A 22,090-nucleotide genomic window follows, 5' to 3' on the forward strand; every position below is an offset into this window, starting at 1 on the left:
CCATGGCCCCCTGCCAGTGAAAGAACTCTGTGCTGAACAGAACACAGAATTGTATAGCCTGGTCAGTCTGAAATTAACTGATATTAGTAATTGATAGCAGATGCACAGAAGGGTTAATGGCCAAATAACAGCATAAAATTTTCTTAGGTTGGGGAATCTGAAGAATAATATACTCCTTCCCCCTATCCCTGTCTGCCAAGAATCCTCTTGAACCAAGTTTTGAGACCTGCCTAGGTTCCACGTTGGCACAAGGTTTCAGTCTGCTAAGGTCCCCCTGTCCTTTAATATTCACATGGAATAACTGTGCAAGTAGCTGTTTGAAGCCAAGCATGTCCTTAATGTTTCTCAGCATGTGGGGGAGGAGGAGTTGAGAATGAGAGGAAGTGAAGATGAGAATTTAAATATCCTCAGTGTCATTTGTCAGCACTTTTCCAAGCTCCTCCCACCTCCTCTCCATCATGATCCTCTATTTCCTCTTTAGTCCTCTATGCTGGGCAACTTTCTGTATTCCTGAAACATAACATGAGCTAGCATTTATGTAGGGCTTATATTCTGATGCGACCATGTGTGCTAAGTCTTTTAGATGCATCCTTATCTAATGAAGGCAGCTCCCCTCTCCATTCTGCATGGTACTAATAATTCAAGGCTGATGGTACAACTGACATTTATTGAAGGTTGGCAGTTAATAGTGAGTGCAGCACAAAACAGGGAAAATTTTAAAACTGAATGCCAGACATCCCTGCACCTAAAGTTCATGGCTCACACCCCACAGAGGGAATCGTTAAACATCTTTCTCCCTCGTCTCTAGTCTGAGTGCATGGAACCAACACCTCAAGTCCCCAAACTACTGTCTCCCTGACTGCCAAGGGAAAACTGAAAACTTCTTAAAATCTCAAGTGGAGATTAAGTTCTAAAGTCAACACTCTTGAAAATCAAAGTAGCCATAGAATAGACAAAAGCGTAAGTCTTCTTTAATGAAAGTTGCTCCATGACCCTCAATTAATTTTTCAGTTTCTTCATTGAGAATTACTGACAGAGTCATCAACGCCCCAAATCCCAGCTACCTGAACAATGTGTTCCAGTTCATGGTCAATATGGGGAAGCCATTAAAATGAGTCACAATTATTTCCTGAGTTTTACCAACATGAATTGACCATTTCAGGCTTGACAGCATCTTTTATCTGCCTCACAGACCCACTGAGTGGAGTGGCAGACCGAATAACTTGAATAGACGTATAATGAGTCTCCATTATAGTTCACTTTCTTATGCAAAACAATTTTTAGTTCTACTCCATTGCACCCTGTAATGGACCCATTGAAGTATCTTTCCAAACCAGAGAGAAGTCTATCTTAGATCTCCAAAAAGAATTTACATAAACACATTTTTTTTCTTCAGAGGTCTCAAAAATGACAGATAATATTTTCACAAGAAATTAGAGCCAAAACTACCTGTCCTTTCCTCCCCCATACAGTCTAGGCAGCAGAAATAGATAAAATCTATTTTACACCTGTTGAGAGCAAACCCCAGGAGTTACATTTTTTAACCCAGAGACCACATGTAGGCATTCCACTCAACGGTCTTAGCTAAGGTCTCAGCTCACAGCTGGAATCAACGAAGACACACAGGTGCATGAAAATTTAGAGGATTCTAGCCCTCAGACTTTGAGTCTTCCAGCTGAGGCACCCAATGTCACAGAGAAGAGACAAGCCATTGCTGCTGTACTGTGTCCAAATTCCAGATCCTCATAATCCCTAAACCTAATAAATAATGGTTTCAGGCCAATAAGTTCTGGGCAACTTGTTACATAGCCATAGTCACCAGAATACTAACGTTAATTGAGTATTTAAGAAGTGCCACACACTGTGTAGGATGCCTTGTATTTTATATCACTTAGCTATTTCTGTGTAGCAAGCCATTGGAAACCTCAGGGGCTTAACACAATAGTTCTTGATTTTTATAGCTCAGAGATGTGTGGTCTATTGAGGATTGGCTGACCAAGGCTAGGCTCACTTATGTGTTTTAAGTGTTACCTGGGAGCTCTGCCCAGCCTGGGCTTGGCTGGGGCATCTTAGCAAGGACAGATCCACTGTAGGTATCTCTTATCTTCCTCTTGGCATTTACAGGCTTGACTGGGTATGTCATTTTCATGGAGAGGAAGGAGCACAAAAACACATAGGCTTCTTAGGGCCTAAGGTCAGAAATGGCACACCAACACTTCTACCAAATTCTATTGGCCAATGGACTCACATGATCAGGCCCAGATTAAAGGGGTGAGAAAACAGACTCCATCTACTTAGTATACTGCAAAGTCACAGGCATGGGTGTGCACAGAGGGAGGGGTGAAGAATTGGAGCCATTCAATCTGCTGCATATTTAATCTCCATCATTATCAAGTAAGTACTATTGTCATCCCCATCCCACTCATTTCATAAACTGAAGCACAGAGACTTTAAATAATGTGAGTTAACAGAATTCCTGGAGCTTCCAGTGAGACTACTGCTCCTGTGGCTGTCTCATCACTGCAAAATGTCCATGAGACCAAACTCTCAGAAGATGTCTTTGCCTTTGTGTGCTAGACCACAACTGGCTGCGCTGGGTCACCCATGCTTCCTGTCATAAACCAATTCTTGACCTTCCTCTAATTGGAACTGAGGATCACTATGCCAATATGTGTTTCCATGAGATTCAGGAACCACTAGAAGTCCAAATCCTTTTCAGTCTATCACCCCAATTCATCCATAAATATGACTCCTTCTCACACTCCTCCCTAACTCCCTGGACACTTTCTGTGCCTCTAAGACTCAAGACCTGTCATCAATACTCTTGATCTGTGATATCCTCTCTGGACAGTTCCTTCACTCACATCTCCCTTCATTCCATCCTGTTATCCCCTAAGAGCACACTGCTCCCACTGCTGTGCATGTGGGACATGCTTTTTTCTCAAAAGGACATGCTTTTTTCTCTTATACCATGTACCTCTGGGCTTGAAGATGAGAAAGCAGTATCCTACTTGCCTCCTATTGTAGTTTCATCAATCATTCTCCTTCCTCTTCAAAACTTAGATCCTATGAAATTCATGCTATCAGACACTATAACCCCAAATACTGCCATCTCATTGACCTTCAAGTCATACAAACAAAGCTTAATTTAGCTTATTTTGCAAGACTAACTTGACCTGGGTTATTTCTTAATTATGCATCTGGAAATCATAAGCAAAACTTGAACTGGTTCCCAAGGTTAATATGAAGTCACTACTGACCAATTCCCTATCATTTAAGAAAATTCTAATATAACCAATCACTGTGAAGTATAAATAATCACTTCCTTTCCACTCTATAAGCTACCCCTTACAGGAGGGGCATTGTCATCCAACAATAGCTTCATTCCATGCTTTGGTTTGCATGCTCCCAGTTTGCAAACTGTATTTTGGTGTGTGCTCAATAAACCTTTGCAAATTACTACTTTGCTGATTTATTGGTTTTCTGTTATTTATGAACTATTTATGAACTATTTGTCAATAGTCGCTCACTGAGGTCCAAGGCACCTTTAGGAAGGTGTTCCAGAAGTTGCCCACATCACATCTTATATCCATTGGATCAAATGTAAGCACAGGGTGACAGCCGCAAAGGAAGCTCAAAAATGTAATCTCTTACTGAATAAGACCAACTAAAACTCAGGGAATTCTATTACTAAAGGAAAGGGGAAAATGGTATTTGGGGATAGTGATCTTTGTCACATTAGTTGAGCCTATTATGGTAGGGAAAGATAGGATTCAGTAGGCAGAAAGGGAGAGGCTAAGTCTTGAAGGTCCCTGGGTGGGGAAAAACACAAATTTTAAAACATTTCTTCTGGGAACATCTGACCTCGAGCAAACTCCCTCAGGCATAAAGTTCCTCTTGAGAATGTGACAGACCCCACCTACTCCTCCTCAGGTTTCCCTCAGGAATTTGATAAGACTTGGCTAAAAATAACAGACCCACAAAGCACCTATGGCCATAGACCACCCCTCATACAATGGAAACAAGCCAATCAAAAAGGAATGACTAGGCATTTAGAGTTATCAAGCCAATAATGGTAGAACCTGAGAAGGAGCAAGGGGGAAGGGAAGGGAGGGCTGACCAAAACCCTATAAAGCAAAGTCCCTTGCCTATAGTCATGGGCATTCACTTTGGAACGCCCCCTCTCTGCAATGAGAGTTTTCATACTGTTCTTACTTTCTTAATCTTATACTCTTATGAACTTTTGCCTACTGCTCATTTTATTTTGTGTCCACCTCTTTATTCTTCCAAGTGGCAAGAGAACAAATCCTGGGTATCGAGGTAAAAAAAAAACCAAAAAACCTGCAACACTATTATTTACCTATTCTATGTCTTCCACAAGTAGCTGACTGAGACCAGAGAAAAGCACCATAGCCATAATGATTCTTATCCTAAATCTCAAAAAAGCAATTGCTTTTCCATAACAATCTTATACACTTTTTAAATACATCTGATGTTCTACCTGCAAAAAAATGACAATTTCATATGTTCTCCTCTCTTCTCAAACCTTCAACAATTCCTTCCCAATTTTACAACTGCACTCTCAGCTGATAACCGTTGTATTTTATTGAAAAATTTTAAACCATCATGGGAAGTTCTTTTCTTTCTGACCACCAAATCTATCAACCTACCTACACATTTCCACCATCAATTCTAACTTTCTTTGTTCTCATCCTGTTTGTTGCACAGTTTGTAGAAGCTCTCTGTTCCCAGCAGAGATGAACAGCTCCCTTTTTGCTCTGAAGCCTATCCTCACTGGCGTTTCTCAAAAAGTGATGACTGCAATCATATGCAATTTCTCTTGTGTCATTATGTTTTTTTTTTCTGTTGACTATTCCCAGCAGCTTGGAAATAGTTTCTAATAAATCCCATCTTCAAAAAATGATTTGGAGAAAGGACTCTGGTAAGTTGGTGGAGTTGAAGCACCAGGAATCTGTCTCCCCACCTAGACATCAATTGCATTGGCAGAATCTGTGGGATATGACCATGTTGGAACTCTGGAGTCTATTGAAGGCTTGCAACTTCCAGGCAAAGGCTTGGACGGTAAATTGCAGCTGGATTCAGTCAATGTCAGCTCTTCGCACAATAGCAGCTCCCCATTTCCCACCTCCCAGCCCTGTGGCAGGCAGCCCTGTACATCCTCCAGAAGCTGCTTGCATGCACTTGCAGGAGCCAGAGTAGACACAAAGGACCCTGTTCCCCAAACATGGGCAATCTGTGCTCTGACTGCTGATTGCTATTTCTGACCATAGAGATACAAAGAAGATATATTTGTTCTCACCATTTTCTCATTTCTTTTCTTCTCAGTTGCCTTCAATTTATCTTCCATCTCCATTACTACATGATAATGACTTTTGTCAATGTCCTGCAACTTGACAAATCTAAGATATTTTCTATCTTATATGCTTCTCGTCAGCATTTGACAGTTTTAACTATTCTCTTCTTGCAGCAATCTCTTCCCTTGGTGTCCACCCCCACCCCCACCCTCACTAATGTTCTCCTGGTTTATATGCTACATCATTGCCAACTCCTTTCCAGTCTTGTTTTTTGGCTCTTGGTTTTTTTCTCCTTGGTCCATTCTCTAAACATCAGAATACCTCTATTCTCTTCCCTTATACTCGTCACAGGATCTCATACATTACCATGGCTGTAAGTATCTATATATGTTAGATGATTCCCAAACATTTATTTCTAGGTCAAATTGCTGGGCTCTAAGCTTGTATTCACCAGTTTATTTGACTCTCCACTTGACTGCTCAACAGACACCTAAACCTAACCATAACAGAACTTTTCTCATCTAAATGTGTCTTTCCCTCAATTTCCCCCAACCTACGTAAAGGGCACCAACATCTTCCCAGTTACCTAACAGAAACCTGTGAAAATCTTTGCTCATTTTTCTAAGACTCCATGTTCTATCCAAAGCAAGCCTTACAGAATCCCTTTTCAAAACATATGATGGGAGCTCCTGGGCAGCTCAACAGGTTAAAGATCTGACTCTTGATTTTGGCTCAGCTAAGGATGTCACAATTCATGAGTTCAAGCCCTGCATCAAGCCCCACATCAGGCTCAGCACAGAGCCTGCCTGGGATTCTGTCTTCCTCTCTCTGTGCCCCTCCCCCACTCTCATGCATCTGCTCTCTCTCTCTCTCTCTCAAAAATAAACATTAAAAAAAATCACTTGAAAAAAACTAGTTTAAAAATATGATGAATCTTTCTTTTTAAAAAAAAAAAAAACAACTTTATTATTTTGAGAGAGAGAGACAGAGCACCCAAGTGGGGGAGGGGCAGAGAGAGAGAATCCCAAACGGGCTCCACTCTGTCAGCACAGAGCCCAATGCAGGGCTTGATCTCAGGAACCCTGAAAATATGACCTGACATGAAGTCAAGAGTTGGAGGCTTAACTGAGCCACCCAGGTGCCCCTATGATGAACCTTTCTTACCTCCACTCTACTCATCTGGATTTCTACAAATGCCTAATGTATAACATTTTACTTATTTATCTTGTCTATTGTCTGTTTCATCAGTCTCATGAGCTTCATAATGGAAGGGGATTTGGTTTGTTTTCTCTTACACGAGTGCCCTCATAGCCTAGAATAGGGCCTGATTCTCAGTGAATATTTTTGAGTGATTGGAAGAAAAGTCTAGTGGGACTCAGACATGCAAAACTGAATCATAATACATTCTTTTAAATGGGAGTGTGTACAAAATTTAGAAAGGGGAATATTTGGAGATCTTGGGAATTAGACACAACTTTAGTCTTTCTTTTTGGATGAAAGAAAAATAAGCCAAGAACAAAGAACATTGTGAAAACATTTGTCTTACTTTTCCTTTTAGAATGTATGTTGAAGCAAGAAATTGTATCAAATATGATCACTTCCCAAATAATTTACAAAAATAAATATAGAGAAACAATGATGGGGGAAATAATGGAAGGAATTAAAGCTTCCAGGAGCTGGATTTTTCCAGAAAGGAAAAAAGGTAAGTGGAGAAAGACATTGTAAGTGTGCAATGTGAAGAAAGATACAGAAACAAATTTTTAAAAATTCCTTTTCCTGGAGGAATGAGAAAGGAGTTGGTCTCAAGTTTACAGGACAGCTATGTGGGACCTTTATAGAGTCAGAGAGCTAGTGGGGACAACCCGTCCATGGATGGCTTGTGACTATCGACTAGTATTTAACTTGTAGAAATCCTAAGATCAGTCAACTTCATTTCTAAGACTCTATCCTACAAAGATAATAGCAAAAGTATATAAAGGTACCTTCACAAGGACATTGTTGCAGCAAAATTTAAAATAGCACAAAAGGAAATAGTCTAACTATACCTTTATGCACCCACAGAGGTGACTTAAAGTCACCTGAGACAGCATAACATTTACTGGTCTAGAAGGAGGTCTGTGATATACTGGGTATATGAAAAAGCAAATCGTATATAAAATTAAAGGCATGATTTCTTTTTTGTAAAAAACAAAGTGTAGTCATATTTATCTACATATATATATCCAGAGATGCTTTGTGGAAATAGGAAAAACATGTGATTGAGAGATATGATTGGAAAGACAGAAATATATGGATTTCATCTTTTATTTGATGGATTTGGGTAATCTAATTTTTCTTGTTTTGTTGTGTTTTTTTCCTTCCAAATATTTTTTTAATGTCATGATTGCTTAAGGATAAAATTAAGAGGGCTCGGGGAGCCTGGGTGGCACAGTCGGTTAAGCGTCCGACTTCAGCCAGGTCACGATCTCGCGATCCGTGAGTTCGAGCCCCGCGTCAGGCTCTGTGCTGACTGCTCAGAGCCTGGAGCCTGTTTCAGATTCTGTGTCTCCCTCTCTCTCTGCCCCTCCCCCGTTCATGCTCTGTCTCTCTCTGTCCCAAAAATAAATAAATGTTGAAAAAAATTAAAAAAAAAAATTAAGAGGGCTAAATATGGAAACTAAGAACATACTGAGATCTTGAAAATGGTCTGTATTTGATAATCATTATTTTTAAAAAGTCAGACAGATTCTGATTTGATTTTTTTTTTCTTTTTTTTTTTTTTTCAACGTTTATTTATTTTTGGGACAGAGAAAGACAGAGCATGAACGGGGGAGGGGCAGAGAGAGAGGGAGACACAGAATCGGAAACAGGCTCCAGGCTCTGAGCCATCAGCCCAGAGCCTGATGTGGGGCTCGAACCCACGGACCGCGAGATCGTGACCTGGCTGAAGTCGGACGCTTAACCGACTGCGCCACCCAGGCGCCCCTGATTTGATTTTTTAAGCCAATAATGGAAGGATGAAAATACATGAAGGGCATTGAAAAAAGGCTATGTTTGGTATTCTGTAACTACTGTATTAAAGAAGAAGAAAAGGGGAGCCTTGGTGGCTCAGTTGGTTAGGCGTCTGATTCTTGATTTTGGCTCGGGTCATCATTTCATGATTGTGAGATCAAGCCCCACATTGGGCTCATGTTGGACATGGGGCTTGCTTAGGATTCTCTCTCTCTCTCTTTCTCTCTCTGTCTCTGCACTTCCCCTGCTCATGCATGCACATGTGTGCTCACTCTCTCAATAATAATAATGATAATAATAAGTAAAAAGGAAAGCAAAGGGACAAATGGAGACAATGAGGAGGCAAGAGGGAGGGAGGGAGGGAGGAAAGTAAACGAAGGGAAAGGGGGAGACAGAAAGAAGGGATTTGAAATTGATTGTGTTGTTCACCAAAATCAGAGAAAAATTAAGAAGCAATTATATAATGAGTTCTATCGTTTGAAAATAAGACCATGGAGTACTTGGGTGGCTCTGTCAGTTAAGCGTCCAACTTCAGCTCAGGTCAAGATCTTGTGGTTCATGAGTCTGAGGTGTGCATCGGTCTCTGTCCTGACAGCTCAGAGCCTGGAACCTGTCTTCAGATTCTGTGTCTCCCTCGCTCTCTGCCCCTCCCCCACTTACGCTCTGTCTCTCTCTCTCAAAAACAAATAAACATTTTAAAAAATAATAAAGAAAAGAAGACCATAGTTATTACTGAGGAGGCTACAAAATCTATGAAGAAGAAATGAAACACCACTCTAAGGGACTGTGGTTTCCTGGTTCTACGTTCTATCTGGCTCAGGTGTATTTTGTCATCCTGTGTCCAAATAGCAGTATTGATTGTCTTTTATCACACACTACAGTATATCTGAGGGCTGAAAAATCTATCATTTCAATTTAACATTTATTGAGGAATGGTAATGCATTCTACACTTGACAAATGAGCAACTGTATCTCTTGGCTAGAGATTTATATAAGGCTTCTAGTTTTAAACAGTCTGAGTCATTTCAGGAAGTAGATGATTTTCAACTGATGTAGAAACAGAAATCAGTTATTCAAATGATTTAACCTCAATGAAACTGGTGAAAAATTTACTACTTTAGAGTGTAGTATGTGTTTCTTCTCAAACTTGGAATTGCTTCCTTCTGTGATTCTAATTTTATAGACGGGGGAAAAAAAAAACCTTACATGTGCAGAAGATATATACAGCTTTGCTTTATTGGTGAACTCAGTTCAGAAATATGTTCTAATTTCTATTTGTTCCGCTCCACTGTTCAACATGATCTAGACAAAGACAAAATGGAACCCATTTAATTTTCTGTACCATCAATATTATTATTGTTACTACAGTCTTCAATATTTACTAAGGACCTACTTTATGCCAGTTATTGTGCTAAGGGGCTGCACGTGGATCATTTCTTAATCCTCACATAATTATCTAAAGTAGGTAATATTACTAACCTGCCACTCTACAGATGAGGTCACTTGCCCATGGTCAGAGCAAGAACAAGCATGTTGGTCTACCTGACACCCGAGGTCACATGCTTGGATACTTGCTAGACCAGTATAGCTGTCAATATATACTACCTCTTCTAATTTATTGTGCCATGACATTAGCACATGCCTAATTTACTTTTTTTATCTACTTATTTAGAGTTATGCCGCTGGCTTATTAGATAAAATAGAAAGAATTCCCCTTCCTAATGTTCTACCTCTAAAAATGGTCATCCTTTATTGTCTTATGAAAGCATTTAAAATGTAAGGATAAAGCTAGGCATAAATGTTTTGATTATAGACAATCTTGCTAGAAAATGGCTGTTCTTGACAAATTCAAGAATTGAATTGAGTCATTCAACTGAAGTGAGTAACTGAGTACGTGCTATTTAAAATGGAAAATGGATGATTTTCAAGTGATGTAAAAACAGAGGAATTGGTTATTTAAATTATTTAATAAATGCTTCTTGATGATACTTTTATGAAGGCAATTATATTTAATCAGGGCAAAGTCTTGGTTTCAGGGCTCAATGTTGCATAGAGTTTCTTGTCTCCCAAATGAAGTTCAACACATTATATAATTAACATATACTTGACAAACTTAAGGAGCCACATGATTCGATTCAAAACCGTTGCATTCTCCTGGATTGACAGCTTCTTATTTCTAAGACAGGTGGAAAGAGCCCTGAACTTGTACCTCTAAAATTTCACAAGTAAACAGCAATATGACCTTGGGCAAGTCACTGTTAAAGGTAAGTCTCAGTTTCCTAATCATAATAAAGGCATAACATTACTTATCTCATTGGACTGTTACAAACTTTAAATGAGGTAATGTGTGATTAAAACTTTTACAATAAATCCATTATTGTTGTTGTTGTTGTTGTTTCTTAGCTTGGCAGGAACACAAAGTGGCAAATTCCTCATCTTTTTTTTTTTTATTTCCATTTTTCCTGCTTAAGCATCTATTATTTTTTGACCACTGGCTATCTTATTACTTTGAAGAAACAACCAATAACATTAACCCAGAGCCTTGTTTTCAACAAGTTATTTGAACTATACCCCTTGATTTTTCTCACAGAAACCCATTAAAAGGAAGACCAGCCCTCAGTAGTTAAGCCAATTCCTTACTTCCACTCTGGTCTGGAATCTATGATAATCTTTCTGCCACCTCCCCTTTTACAATCTCTACCACCTCTGCTACCAGAGGAAGGTAGATTCTGGAGAAGAACTGAAATGGGTCCATCTAGTTCCAGTTACAGTAATAATTCTCTAAGATATAGTTTACAGATAAACTGCAGATTTATCTTCTATAATGTATTATTTTAAGCTTATTTATTTATTTATTTATTTGAGAAAGAGAGAGAGAGAGAGAGAAAGTAAGACAGAGAGAGAGAGAGTGTACATACAGGTGGGGTAGGGACAGAAAGAGCAGGAGAGAGAATCCCAAGCAGGGTCCATGTTATCAGCAGAGAGTTAGAACCCAACTGGAATCTCGAACTCACAAGACTGAGCGCTGTGATGTATTTTATTATAAAGTTATCTATGTAGGGGTACCTGGCTGGCTCAGTCGATAGAGCATCTGACTCTTGATCTCGGGGTCATGAGTTCAAGCCCCACGCTGGGCATGGAGCCTACCTAAAAAAAATAACAACAACAACAACAATAATAATAATAAAGAGGAGCGCCTGGGTGGCTCAGTTGTTTAAGTGTTCAACTCTTGATTTTGGCTCAGGTCATGACTTCACAGTAATGGGATCAAGCCCCCTGTTGGCTCCTGGTGTGGAGTCTGCTCAAGATTCTCTCTTGTCCTCTGTCCCTCCCCTGCTAGTATGTGTGCATGCTCTCTCCCTCTGTCTCTCAGAAAGAAAGAAAGAAAGAAAGAAAGAAAGAAAGAAAGAAAGAAAGAAAGAGAAAAAAAGGAAAGCTTATCTATGTAGAATTACCTGTCATATCAGGAGGCTCTATCTGGATGAAGGTATATGAAGAAGATAAAGTTGGCATGTAAATCAAAGATAATTTCTCCACTAGAAGAATACTTACATAAAAACATCAGAGCACATTTTCAACATTTTTAATTGTCCTAAGGCACAGCTGTTCAACTTGTGAATCAAGATAAGGCACATGTAGGGCACCTGGTTGGCTCAGTTGTTAAGCATCTGACTTTGGCTCAGGTCATGATCTCATGGTTCATGAGTTCAAGTCCCACATCAAGTTGGGCATGAGCCCCACATCAGGCGAGCCTCACTTTCTCTCTCTTTCTCTCTACTTCTCTCTCTCTCTCTCTCCCTCTGCCCCTTCTGGGATTCTCTTTGCACCTCGCTCACTTGTGCCCCCCCCCCCAAAAAAAGGCATATGTGGCTGAGGTCCAAAAAACAAAGAAAGAGAAAAACCTATGTAATTAAAGTGTTTAATATTAATTACATTTGTAACAATACCAGGCCTTCTTGGGAATATCAACTGTCTTTCGACAGAAAGACAAGTTGTCTGGATAAAGAATCATCACTGATTGTAAAATAAAGGTTCATTGGCTTATTTTTAATATTTTACATGAACAATTTCATTTAATTCAGTAACTCTTTAATTTCATCAAATATCCAATAAGTGTTCAAATTTCCAATTGTGTCATAATTGTCATTTCTTTTACAGTTTATTTGCATTGGGATCCAAATAAGTTCCATACATTGTGATTAATTGATATGTCTCTTAAGTGCCTTCTAAAAAATTTATTTATTCATTCATTCATTCATTCATTCATTCATTCATTTAGAGAGAGACACAGAGAGAGCACAAGCAGGGTAGGGGCAGAGAGAGAGGGGGACAGAGGATCCAAAGCAGGCTCTGTGCAGACAGCAGAAAGCCTGATGAGGGGCTCAACCTCACAAACCATGAGATCAAGACCTGAGCTGAAGTCAGACACTTAACTGACTGAGCCACCCAGGCGTCCCTCGTAAGTGTCTTTTAATCTGTAGGTTCCTCTCTCCCTGAATTTATTTGTTGAAGAAATTGGACCATTTGTACTATAGCTTCCCAGGGCTTGGCTTTTGCTGATTGCATTCCTGATATATAGTTTGATATGTCCTTGAACCCTCTGTATTTTTTGTGAATTGCTAGTTGGGTCTACAAACTTAGATTCTGGGTTTATATTTTTGGGTGGTGGTCATGAAGGTAAGACTACCTTATAGGTCGTGGCATGTTATCAGGAAGGCATATACCTCTGGTTGTTTCCCTTTTTGTAATGTTGGCAGATGTCAGTGCTTAACGCCTCCATCTCTCAATTCATTAGAGGTTGCCCAATGGTGATATTTTATCATTCTTTATTCGGTTATTGGCTGGAACACTTCTCTTTTTTTATGTTTATTTATTTATTTTGAAAGAGAGAGAGAACAAGTCCGGGAGGGGCAAAAAGGGAGAGGAGAGAGAGAATTCCAAGCAGGCTCCCCATTGACGCTGACCCAGTGGAGTTCAAAGGGGGGGCTCGATCTCACAAACCATCAGATCATGACCTGAGATGAAATCAAGAGTCAGATGCTTAGCTGACTGAGCCACCCAGGTGCCCCTAGATGGAACACTTCTTTAATGAGAAACTTCTTTTCATCTACTGTATTAGTTTCCTAAGGCTGTTGTAAGAAATAAGCATGAACTTGGTGGCTCAACACCAACAGAAATTTATTCTCTTGCAGTTGTGGAGGCCAGAAGTCTAAAATAAATGTATTTCCAGGGCCACATTCCCCCAAGAGGCTCTAGGGGAGAATCTGTTCTTTGCTTCTTCCAACTTCTGGGGGCTACACATTACCTGTGGGTGCATTGTTACAATTTCTACCACTGTGGTTACATTTCCCTTTCCTCTTCTTTTTACTCACTTCTATGTATCTCTCTTTTTAAAAAATTTTTAAACATTTATTTATTTTTGAGAGAGGGAGAGAGAGAGGCAGAGCATGAGTAGGGGAGGGGCAGAGAAAGAGGGATACACAGAATCTGGAGCAGGCTCCAGGCCAGAAGTGGGACTGGAACTCACGAACCATGAGATCATGACCTGAGCCAAAGTCGGATGCTCAACTGACTAATCCACCCAGGCACCCCTATGTATCTCCTATAAGAACACTCACCATAGGATTTAGGGCCTATCAGGGTAATCCAGGATAATCTCATCACAAAATCCTTGACATAATTACACCTGTAGAGACCCCTTTTCAAGTAAGATAACATTCATAGGTTTTGAGGATTAGGACATGGTCATTTTCTTTTGGAGGCCACCATTCAACCCACTGCATCTACTATTTGGTACTTGGTGGTACAGTTCATGTAGGGAAGGTTAGATAAATGTTTATTTTTCTCCATTTATCAATCTTCAAAATAATGAATTAATCCCTAGCATCCTCCAATAGTGACCAATTAGAATTTTCATATTTTGTCTTGTAGCGATATTATAAATTAATGGAAAGTGTCTCATCTTTGTCCAGTGGGAGCCTCTTCATGTTGGCTCCTAAATTCTTTTGACATGACACTAGGAGTCTTTGATATCTTCTCTCATGGGCTGAATTGCGTCCTCCAAAAAAGAGATGTTGAAATCCTAACCCCAGTACTTCAGAAAGTGGCCTTATTTGGAAACAGGGTCTTTACAGAGGGCGTCGAGTTAGAATGTGGTCATTAGAATAAGCCCTAATCCAATATGACTGACATCTTTACAAAAAGGGGGACTTTGGACACAGAGACAGACAGGCGCAAAGGGAAAACAATGTGAAGACACAGGGAGAATGCCATGTACAGATGGAGGCAGAGATTGGAGTGATGTGACCTTAAGCCAAAGACAGGAAGGACTGCTGGCCACCACCAGCAACTGAGAAGAGGCAAGGAAGGAGTCTACTCAGAGTGTCAGGGAGAGCATGGTCCTGCTGACACCTTGATTTCAGACTTCTAGCTCCCAGGACTGTAAGAGCATGAATTTCCGTTATCTTAAGCCACCCAGTTTGTGGCACTTTGTCACCGCTGCCCCGGCAAACTAATACATCTTCCTTGCTATCTGTAAGAAAAGATATTCTAGATTCAGTTTGTATTAGGTCAGGCAATAATTGGCAATTTCATTTGGTTCAAACTGATATTTTTCTTGCTCTAGTTCTGGAGTCAGCAATATCTGCAAGGAGCCTTGATTCCTTTCAGTGGAAAATGGTATTTCAAGATCATAATCTGGGAGCTAGAGATGCTCACAGTTACCAGATTGGTCACTGTGTTTAGGCTCTTTCAGAGCTATGTGTCTTTCATAGGCTAAAATATATTGGGTCTGGGTTTTTATTATTTAAAAAAAAAAGACATTTCTTGTTCCTGATGTGGATCAGAATAAGACATTTATCCAAGGAGTGCTGCTCTTGAAAGGCCATAATCTATGTACTAGGTATACTCACTGCCACTGGGTTAGTTATTTCTAGGCTTCTTCAGAGGCAGGGGAAAAAATAAGACAAAATGCATCATGATACTTAAAAAAATTTTTTTTCAATGTTTATTTATTCTTGAGAGAGAGAGAGAGAGAGAGAGAGAGAGAGAGAGAGAGAGAGAGCGCACAAGCGGGGAAGGGGCAGAGAGAGAGAGAGAGGGAGACACAGAATCTGAAGCAGGCTCCAGACTCCGAGCTGTCAGCACAGAGCCTGATGCAGGGCTCAAATCCACGAACCATGAGATCATGACCTGAGCTGAAGTCGGAGGCTTAACCTAATGAGCCACCCAGGTGCCCCTGCACCATGATACTTCTAATTCAGATTCAGGACTACAGAATTTTTACTCTTCCCGCTTCTATCTTATATCTGTATTTCCTTTCCCCCATGTTGGGAATCTCAGTTTTTAAGAATAATTGAGATAATGTAATTAGAACATCACATAATTACTCATTTTATTTATCCCACATGCCATTAAAAAAACAGGATATACAAACATTATCATCAACAATACAGAGAAGAGCAAATATTTTTTTTCACATTTGTTTTTAGAAAATATCTCACTAAAGATGCAGACTCAAATTACTGTGTTTTAAAGTCACTTGAAAAGGTTCCTTCCTCTCTGTGTGTTATGAAATACTGTTAGCTTTATTTGCTTTATTGTCTTTCAGTTTTGAGACTAATTAAAATTAATTTTATTTTATAAATAATTTTATTTTATAATTAAATGAATGTTTCCAGAGTAAAATATAAAAATATATTTTCTAGTTTCTATTCCTGTCATCATATTATTTTCTCCTTGTCTTCATAGGTAACCTTCCTTAAAAAAAAATTATGGCTTATCTTTCCTTTTTTTTTTTTTTTAACACAAACAAGTATGTATGTATGTACACACGTTTTTATAGTTCCTCTTTTCTTAAATGGTAACATACAAAGAACACTTATCCCTACTTGTTTTTTTCACATAACACACTATACTGAAAATTAGTCTAGGGTGCCTGGGTGGCTCAGTCAGTTGAGCGTCTGACTTCGGCTCAGGTCAGGATCTCACAGTTTGTGAGTTCGAGCCCCGCGTCGGGCTCTGTGCTGACAGCTCAGAGCCTGGAGCCTGTTTCAGATTCTGTGTCTCCCTCTCTCTGCCCCTTCCCCACTCATGCTCTGTCTCTCTCTGTCTCTCAAAAATGAATAAATGTTAAAAAAATTAGAAAAAAAAGAAAATTAGTCTACAGTGGTAAATAGAGATATTTCTCATTCCTTGTTATAGCTGCATAGTATTTCACTGTGTGCAAATACCGTGGTTTATTCAACCTTATAAAGACATATAAGGGTGTTTCCTTTCTTTGGGTGTTATAAGCAGTCCCATAATGAATAGTCTTGGGCGTACACTTTTCATATTTTTGCTACTATATCTGTGAGATAGAGTCCTAGAATTGGCGTTGCTGGGTCAATGGATAAATTCATCTGTAATTTGCTAGATATAACTGTACATGTGTGTAACCAAGCAACCTGATTAATTCCAATGATAAATCAACATTTTGCTTAAGGAATCTTATCTCATGACAGCATATATTATATTTATATACAAAAGTTACGCTATATACTAGCCACTTGAGGTATCAAAATTTAGCCAAAGGTAAATTAAGTAACGAAATTAAAGTAACAAAAAAAATTAAGGTAACAAATTTATTTTGTGAATAAATTCATCATCAACCACTGGCATAATTATTAAAATCTCATACTAGTGTTCTACAAAGTGAGTTAAAAAGACCTTCCCCCTACGTTGATGTAGCTGTTAATACACTTACCATTAATAATAAATACATCCACCCAATACTTATCAAAACACTTTCTAGTACCCTTGATCTTCCTAACAATCATAGGTGGTGGTTACTATTTCATCTTATCAGCACAGAGAGGTTTAGTTACTGCAGAAGGTCTCACAGTAAAGTAATCGCATTGTCAAACTTGATTGCACAGACTCCGCACTAAGTTATTTTTGCTAAGCCGCCACTAACTGACTTATATTTCCATCTACAAAAAAGAATTGCAAGTTAGTTGCTGTTTTAAGATATGGAGTAGCAATTTTAAACTGCAAGTTACAAGGGAGGGAGAGAACATTAAAAAAAAAGATTTAAAAAATCTCCACCTCATGTGTATAAAAGTAATTTGTGTGAACAGTAATTTCTTTTTATATACTACATCAAACATCACTGCATATGGAAACCAACAGGTTTTTTGTTGTTGTTGTTCTTGTCTTGCAAAAGCCTAAAAAATAGGTGAACTCTGAATATTATTTTTTTGGTAGGACTGAAATACTTCAGGGCTTCTAAGATCTTGAATAAATGCTGTTAACTATGCACTAACTTTACAATAGGGGCTTTCATTAGGATTGGTAAGCTTGAGCAACAAGATCTTTCCTCTTCACTTCTATATTCTCCACAAGTACCTAAAATTATTGAGCATATAAGAGCTGTGTGATGCCTAAATATGCCAGAATTAGCTTTACTGATGTATTATTTTAAGAACATGGAGACTGCAGGTAAGTTATATAATGAGATTTTAATGCAATCTAAATTTCCAGGCGCAATCTTTTTAGATTTTTTTCTTTCTTGGCATTGTTGTTAAAATAGTCATGTGGAAAGTAAAACATTTTAATGTTTGGACATACAAGGTTTGGTGTCATTTTGTTTAATATTAAAATTCATGCACTACATTTTTCCTTTGCTTTTGTTGTTTGGCAGTTATCCAGTAGTTTAGGCAGAATATTAACATTAAAAGAAGTAACTTTTTCTCATCCAGTAAATTTTGAAAAAAAAAAGATTCATCACAAAGAAAGAGAGCACTACTATGTATCTGTTTAAGTATATAGTTGTTACAAAGTATGAGTTTGCAAACTGATAATCCAGTATAAATACTTCATATATGGTACAAGAAGTACTAAAATTAGAAAAGATATTTAAGCTCTGCTCCTCCCCAAAACGTTCATATAAAAACAATTTAAAAATAATGCTAAATCTAGTCTTACGTGAGAAGAGATTTCTGTTCACAGATTTCCAGTTTTGTGAATTAAATGGCTGTGGGCTTCAAATTATTCACACCGACTATTTTGGTGCAAGATCAGGTAATATCTCTTCCTGAAATTAAGCTGGCTGGCACACATATATAGTGATTGGAGGCATATTACAACTAAATGAGCATTTGGAAAACAGTAAACTGGAACGGAATACATGGTGGTTACTTAGGTGCCACGCACACTGGAGGGAGAGGGAAGAGTTCTAGGTAAATATTAGCCAAGTGCTTTTAAAATGTGTGAAAGAGGCCATCTCAGAGCCTCTAGGAAGTATGAAGGTCTTAAGGAGTGCAAGGCTAGGTTTTCTGCCTTTTTAATCCAAAAACTATATTTTGTTACTTCACAGATGAGACTCAATCAGAATATAACTGTCACTAATACCCCTGGGAATAAGTCCATGGAGAGTACATCTAGATTCTAACCCACGTTCTGTATACAGTGGTCTTAATCTTAACTGATGGCAAAACATCTTATCATTTAGTTAATACCAAATGGTAGGGAAGAAAATGAGGTGGAAGGAGAGGGATTCCATGTGCAAATTACTCGGTAGTATGTACACATAATGAGGTAAAAAGGAGTCCTCTTAAAATAATAAGCGGTGAAATTTACCAGGGTCTGTACTGTTTAGAATACCTTGTCGGGCTAATGGTCACCTGAATATTAAATGAATTACAAATATTGATGGAACCCATTTTTATGTATCAAGAGCACTGTTTTCCTACGACTTTTTTCTTTAAGTTTCCTCAACAAACAGGCAGCTGTGCAGGGAACTGAAATGCACCTGAGTGTTAAGGAAAGAATTTAGGGTCAGGAGGTTTTAAAAGAAATCTCAAAATTATTTGATATTCTCTCTGCCCATCACAAACATACCGACAACTTCCCATTTTCTGAGTATTAATGGCTCTGCTTTCTCTAAATTCTTCCTTCAGGTCCTGGCAGGTCGCATATTTTCCTCTCTGGTAAGCTGCCTTTGATATTCTCCAAATCTGCATTCAGAGGCATAGAACTGTGACATTTCGTTTCGCTTTATGAGGATAAACTCCTTCACTTGTCCAGACTACATTCCGCGTCTCTCAAAATTCCTACGGACAAGAGAATTAGGTACTGTGAGTTCTGCCTTCCAAACAGAGCATTCTCTGTTCTGCGTGAAATGTTGCCATAAAGGCGTGATTTGCCTGAGCAGAGCAGGGCAAACGCCTATTTAATTACACTCCAAGACATGGACTTTTTCTGCCGGCTCTCTCACAGCGAGAGGCCACGAGAATTGGTGGGTCAAGGGCAAGTATTTTAGGTGTTAGTCACTGCACGCAGTCCACGTGGAATCACAGAATTTGGGCAGTATTAAAAAAACAAAACAAAACAACGAAGGGGGGAACGTTATGGTGCTGTCATAATCCGATGGCTCATGTTTCATTGTTGTGTGTTTCTGGCATTTCCACTACCGCAACAAATCACTTAAAGTACACGGTCTACTAGGTGGACTAACCTTGAGGGAAATGAAACCCAGAGACTTTTAGCTGTACTGGGGAAGACAACTCAGCCGGTTTCAGAGGTTACTAATTCTGCAACGTGTTAACAGTGGGCCCAAGCCAGCTTTCCTCCCCTTCAGGAACAGGCACACAATTTCGCAGGCCAAAGGCCCACCCTCCGCAAGTCGACCGAAAGCCTCGGAGCTCGAAGTACAAGACTAGCTCACTCCCTTGAGATGACTCCGCATTTAAAACTCTGCCCGGAGTCCGAGCGCCTCCGGGACCGGAAGCGGGGTCACGTGACTAGTCCTCCGCCGCAGCCATTGCTAGCGAGGCAGCTTGCCAGCGCCCCTTCCATATTTCTTAGCTCCTCCAGCTCAGGGAGATGCAGAAACACCTGACAAGAGGGGTCCCAGGTAGCTTTGAACTCGAGTGTCACCAGAACTCACGTCGTTTCCAGCAATACTTTAAAAGCCTCTTATCCCAAAAGAGCTGTCGGACACTTCCGCCTGTGGGGGCCACCACGTGATAACGCGAGACTTGGGAAACCTGCGGGGCGACTTCACTACTCCAGGCCACAAGGCTCCGCCCGCCCAGCGCTCTCCACGGCGCGTGACGACGCGGCCCAAGGTGGCCTCCGCCCCGGCGCGCCTGCGCACGCGGCTCTCGCGGTGTCTCGCGCTCAGCCCCGCCCACCTCTGCCCCCGCCCTTTCCGCCCCTCCCTCCCCCTCCGCCCTGTCTCTCGGCGGCAGCGGCGGCGGCGGCGGCTCGCGCAGCTCGTTGGCTCACTATATAAAGGGGAGAAGCGGGCGGACCGGACGGCTGGAGCTGCAGCCGGTGGCGGCAGCGGCGGCGCGGGGAGCGGCGACCGGTGGTGGTTTCCCTCCTTGGCGCGGGGTGGGGAGCGGGCAACGCCCCCCGGACCCCACGAGGGTCGTGGCTTTTTTCTTAAGGGCGATTCTCGAGGTTTTTTAGCTCCGGGAGGACTGCCCCCCTCCTCCTCCTTCTCCTCTCACCGCTCCCCTCTACTCTTTCAGGATCCGATTTTGTTTGAAATTTTTACCCCCAGTCTTGCGGTGGCTTGGGCCACCCTCCGGGTGTTTTGGTTTTCTTTTTCTTTTTTGGTTTTGTTTTTATCTTGTTTTCTCGGGCTTGCCCCCCTCTTGTTTGTGTTGTGTGTGGAAATGGCGAACTCGGCAAATACAAACACCGTGGTAAGGACGTGGTTTGGTGGCCGGCGGGGGCTTCGTTCAGGCGGCAGCAACGGCCGGACCGGGCGGGGGCGGGGACGGCGGCGACTCCCGGCCTCTACTCTCCTCAGCCGCCCGCGCGGCCGCCGCCGCCACTTCCCGCCTCGGGCGGAGCGGGCCGGGGCGGCGGGCGCGGGGGGGCGCCTCGGGCTCGCGGCGGCGGCGGCGGCGGCGGGGAGGGCGGGGGCGCCGGCGGGGCCTGGGGCCGCCGCGGGGCGGTCCGGGCCTCGAAGGCCGTTGGGCCGGGGCGAGCGCGCGGCCTTGGCCCCAGACCCCGGCCGCCGGGAGGGAGAGAGGGCGGGTGGGAAACCGCCGCTTCCCCCCGAGACGGGTCCGGCCACACTGGCTCGAGAAGGGCTCCCGGAGCAGCCTCAGAACAAAAACCGCGTCTGGGGAATTGGGCGAGTCCCCAATACCCACCGTGGTCCACTTCAATGCGGTGGAAGGTGAACGGCTACTTTGGGGGTTACTTGGGGTGTTTCTGGCGGTTGTGCTTAGGGAGCCTTCACTGGGGCCATTTTATATTTCTTTAAAAAAAAAAAAGGACGAAGGTTGAAAAGCACTTATCTCGGTTCCTTCCGAATCGGTAAAATGGCGAAGGGGAAGCAAAACCCCCATCGTATCTTCCACTAGCAAAAGCACCAAAGCAAACAAAAACCTACAGTGGTCAAAGTGCCCCCGCTTTCGCCTTGAAATTTGCCTACTTCTCCCATTGACCCTTTTTGGTTACTTGCGATCACGTAGGTTTGCAAAAAGCAGTCACATAAATAACCTTTTCAGTCACGAACGCAATATGATCACTAGTCCACCCCACTCTTATTTTTATTCTGACAATAAAACACGTTTTTGCCCGGTCCCAAATGCCGCAGACAAGCCCGCGGCCGCCCGACTCCGTACCGTTGGCGACTCGGGTCGATCCATCATGGCTGCGGCCGCTTACCCTGCTTTTCAGTCCCTGAGCCTTGTGGTCCTCCTCCCTTTGGCTGCCCTGTTTATATAGAGCCATTGCCGCTCTCTAATATAGACTCTGCCAGGATGGGAAGGTGCTTTTCAGGC

General features: G+C 41.3%; 2 protein-coding genes and 1 long non-coding RNA gene across 4 annotated transcripts in view; 1 reads left to right on the top strand and 2 right to left on the bottom strand.

Annotated features, from left to right (window-relative positions):
- Positions 1–22,032, bottom strand: part of LOC147579798 (uncharacterized) — a 93,625-nt gene extending 71,593 nt beyond the window's left edge. For both annotated transcript variants that reach the window (XR_015252123.1, XM_086709093.1), the window contains exon 1: positions 21,932–22,032. Coding sequence is in view for 1 of the 2 variants with exons in the window: in XM_086709093.1 (XP_086565219.1) it covers positions 21,932–21,958 (27 nt within the window). In the remaining variant the exon portion in view is untranslated. The remainder of the gene's footprint in view (positions 1–21,931) is intronic.
- Positions 9,516–20,456, bottom strand: LOC147579799 (uncharacterized). Its single transcript, XR_015252122.1, has 2 exons — positions 19,185–20,456; positions 9,516–9,608 (listed from the first exon to the last, which is right to left on the bottom strand). It is a non-coding gene; the product is annotated as an uncharacterized LOC147579799 (long non-coding RNA).
- The window catches only part of GTF2A1 (general transcription factor IIA subunit 1), a 45,092-nt gene continuing 43,534 nt past the window's right edge, over positions 20,533–22,090 (top strand). The window contains exon 1 of the mRNA XM_025919564.2: positions 20,533–20,998. Coding sequence (XP_025775349.1) covers positions 20,969–20,998 — 30 coding nt within the window. The 5' untranslated portion in view covers positions 20,533–20,968. The remainder of the gene's footprint in view (positions 20,999–22,090) is intronic.

The sequence above is a fragment of the Puma concolor genome, chromosome B3 (assembly GCF_028749965.1).
Source record: "Puma concolor isolate L17-30 chromosome B3, mPumCon1.1.hap2, whole genome shotgun sequence".
Classification (NCBI taxonomy): domain Eukaryota; kingdom Metazoa; phylum Chordata; class Mammalia; order Carnivora; family Felidae; genus Puma; species Puma concolor.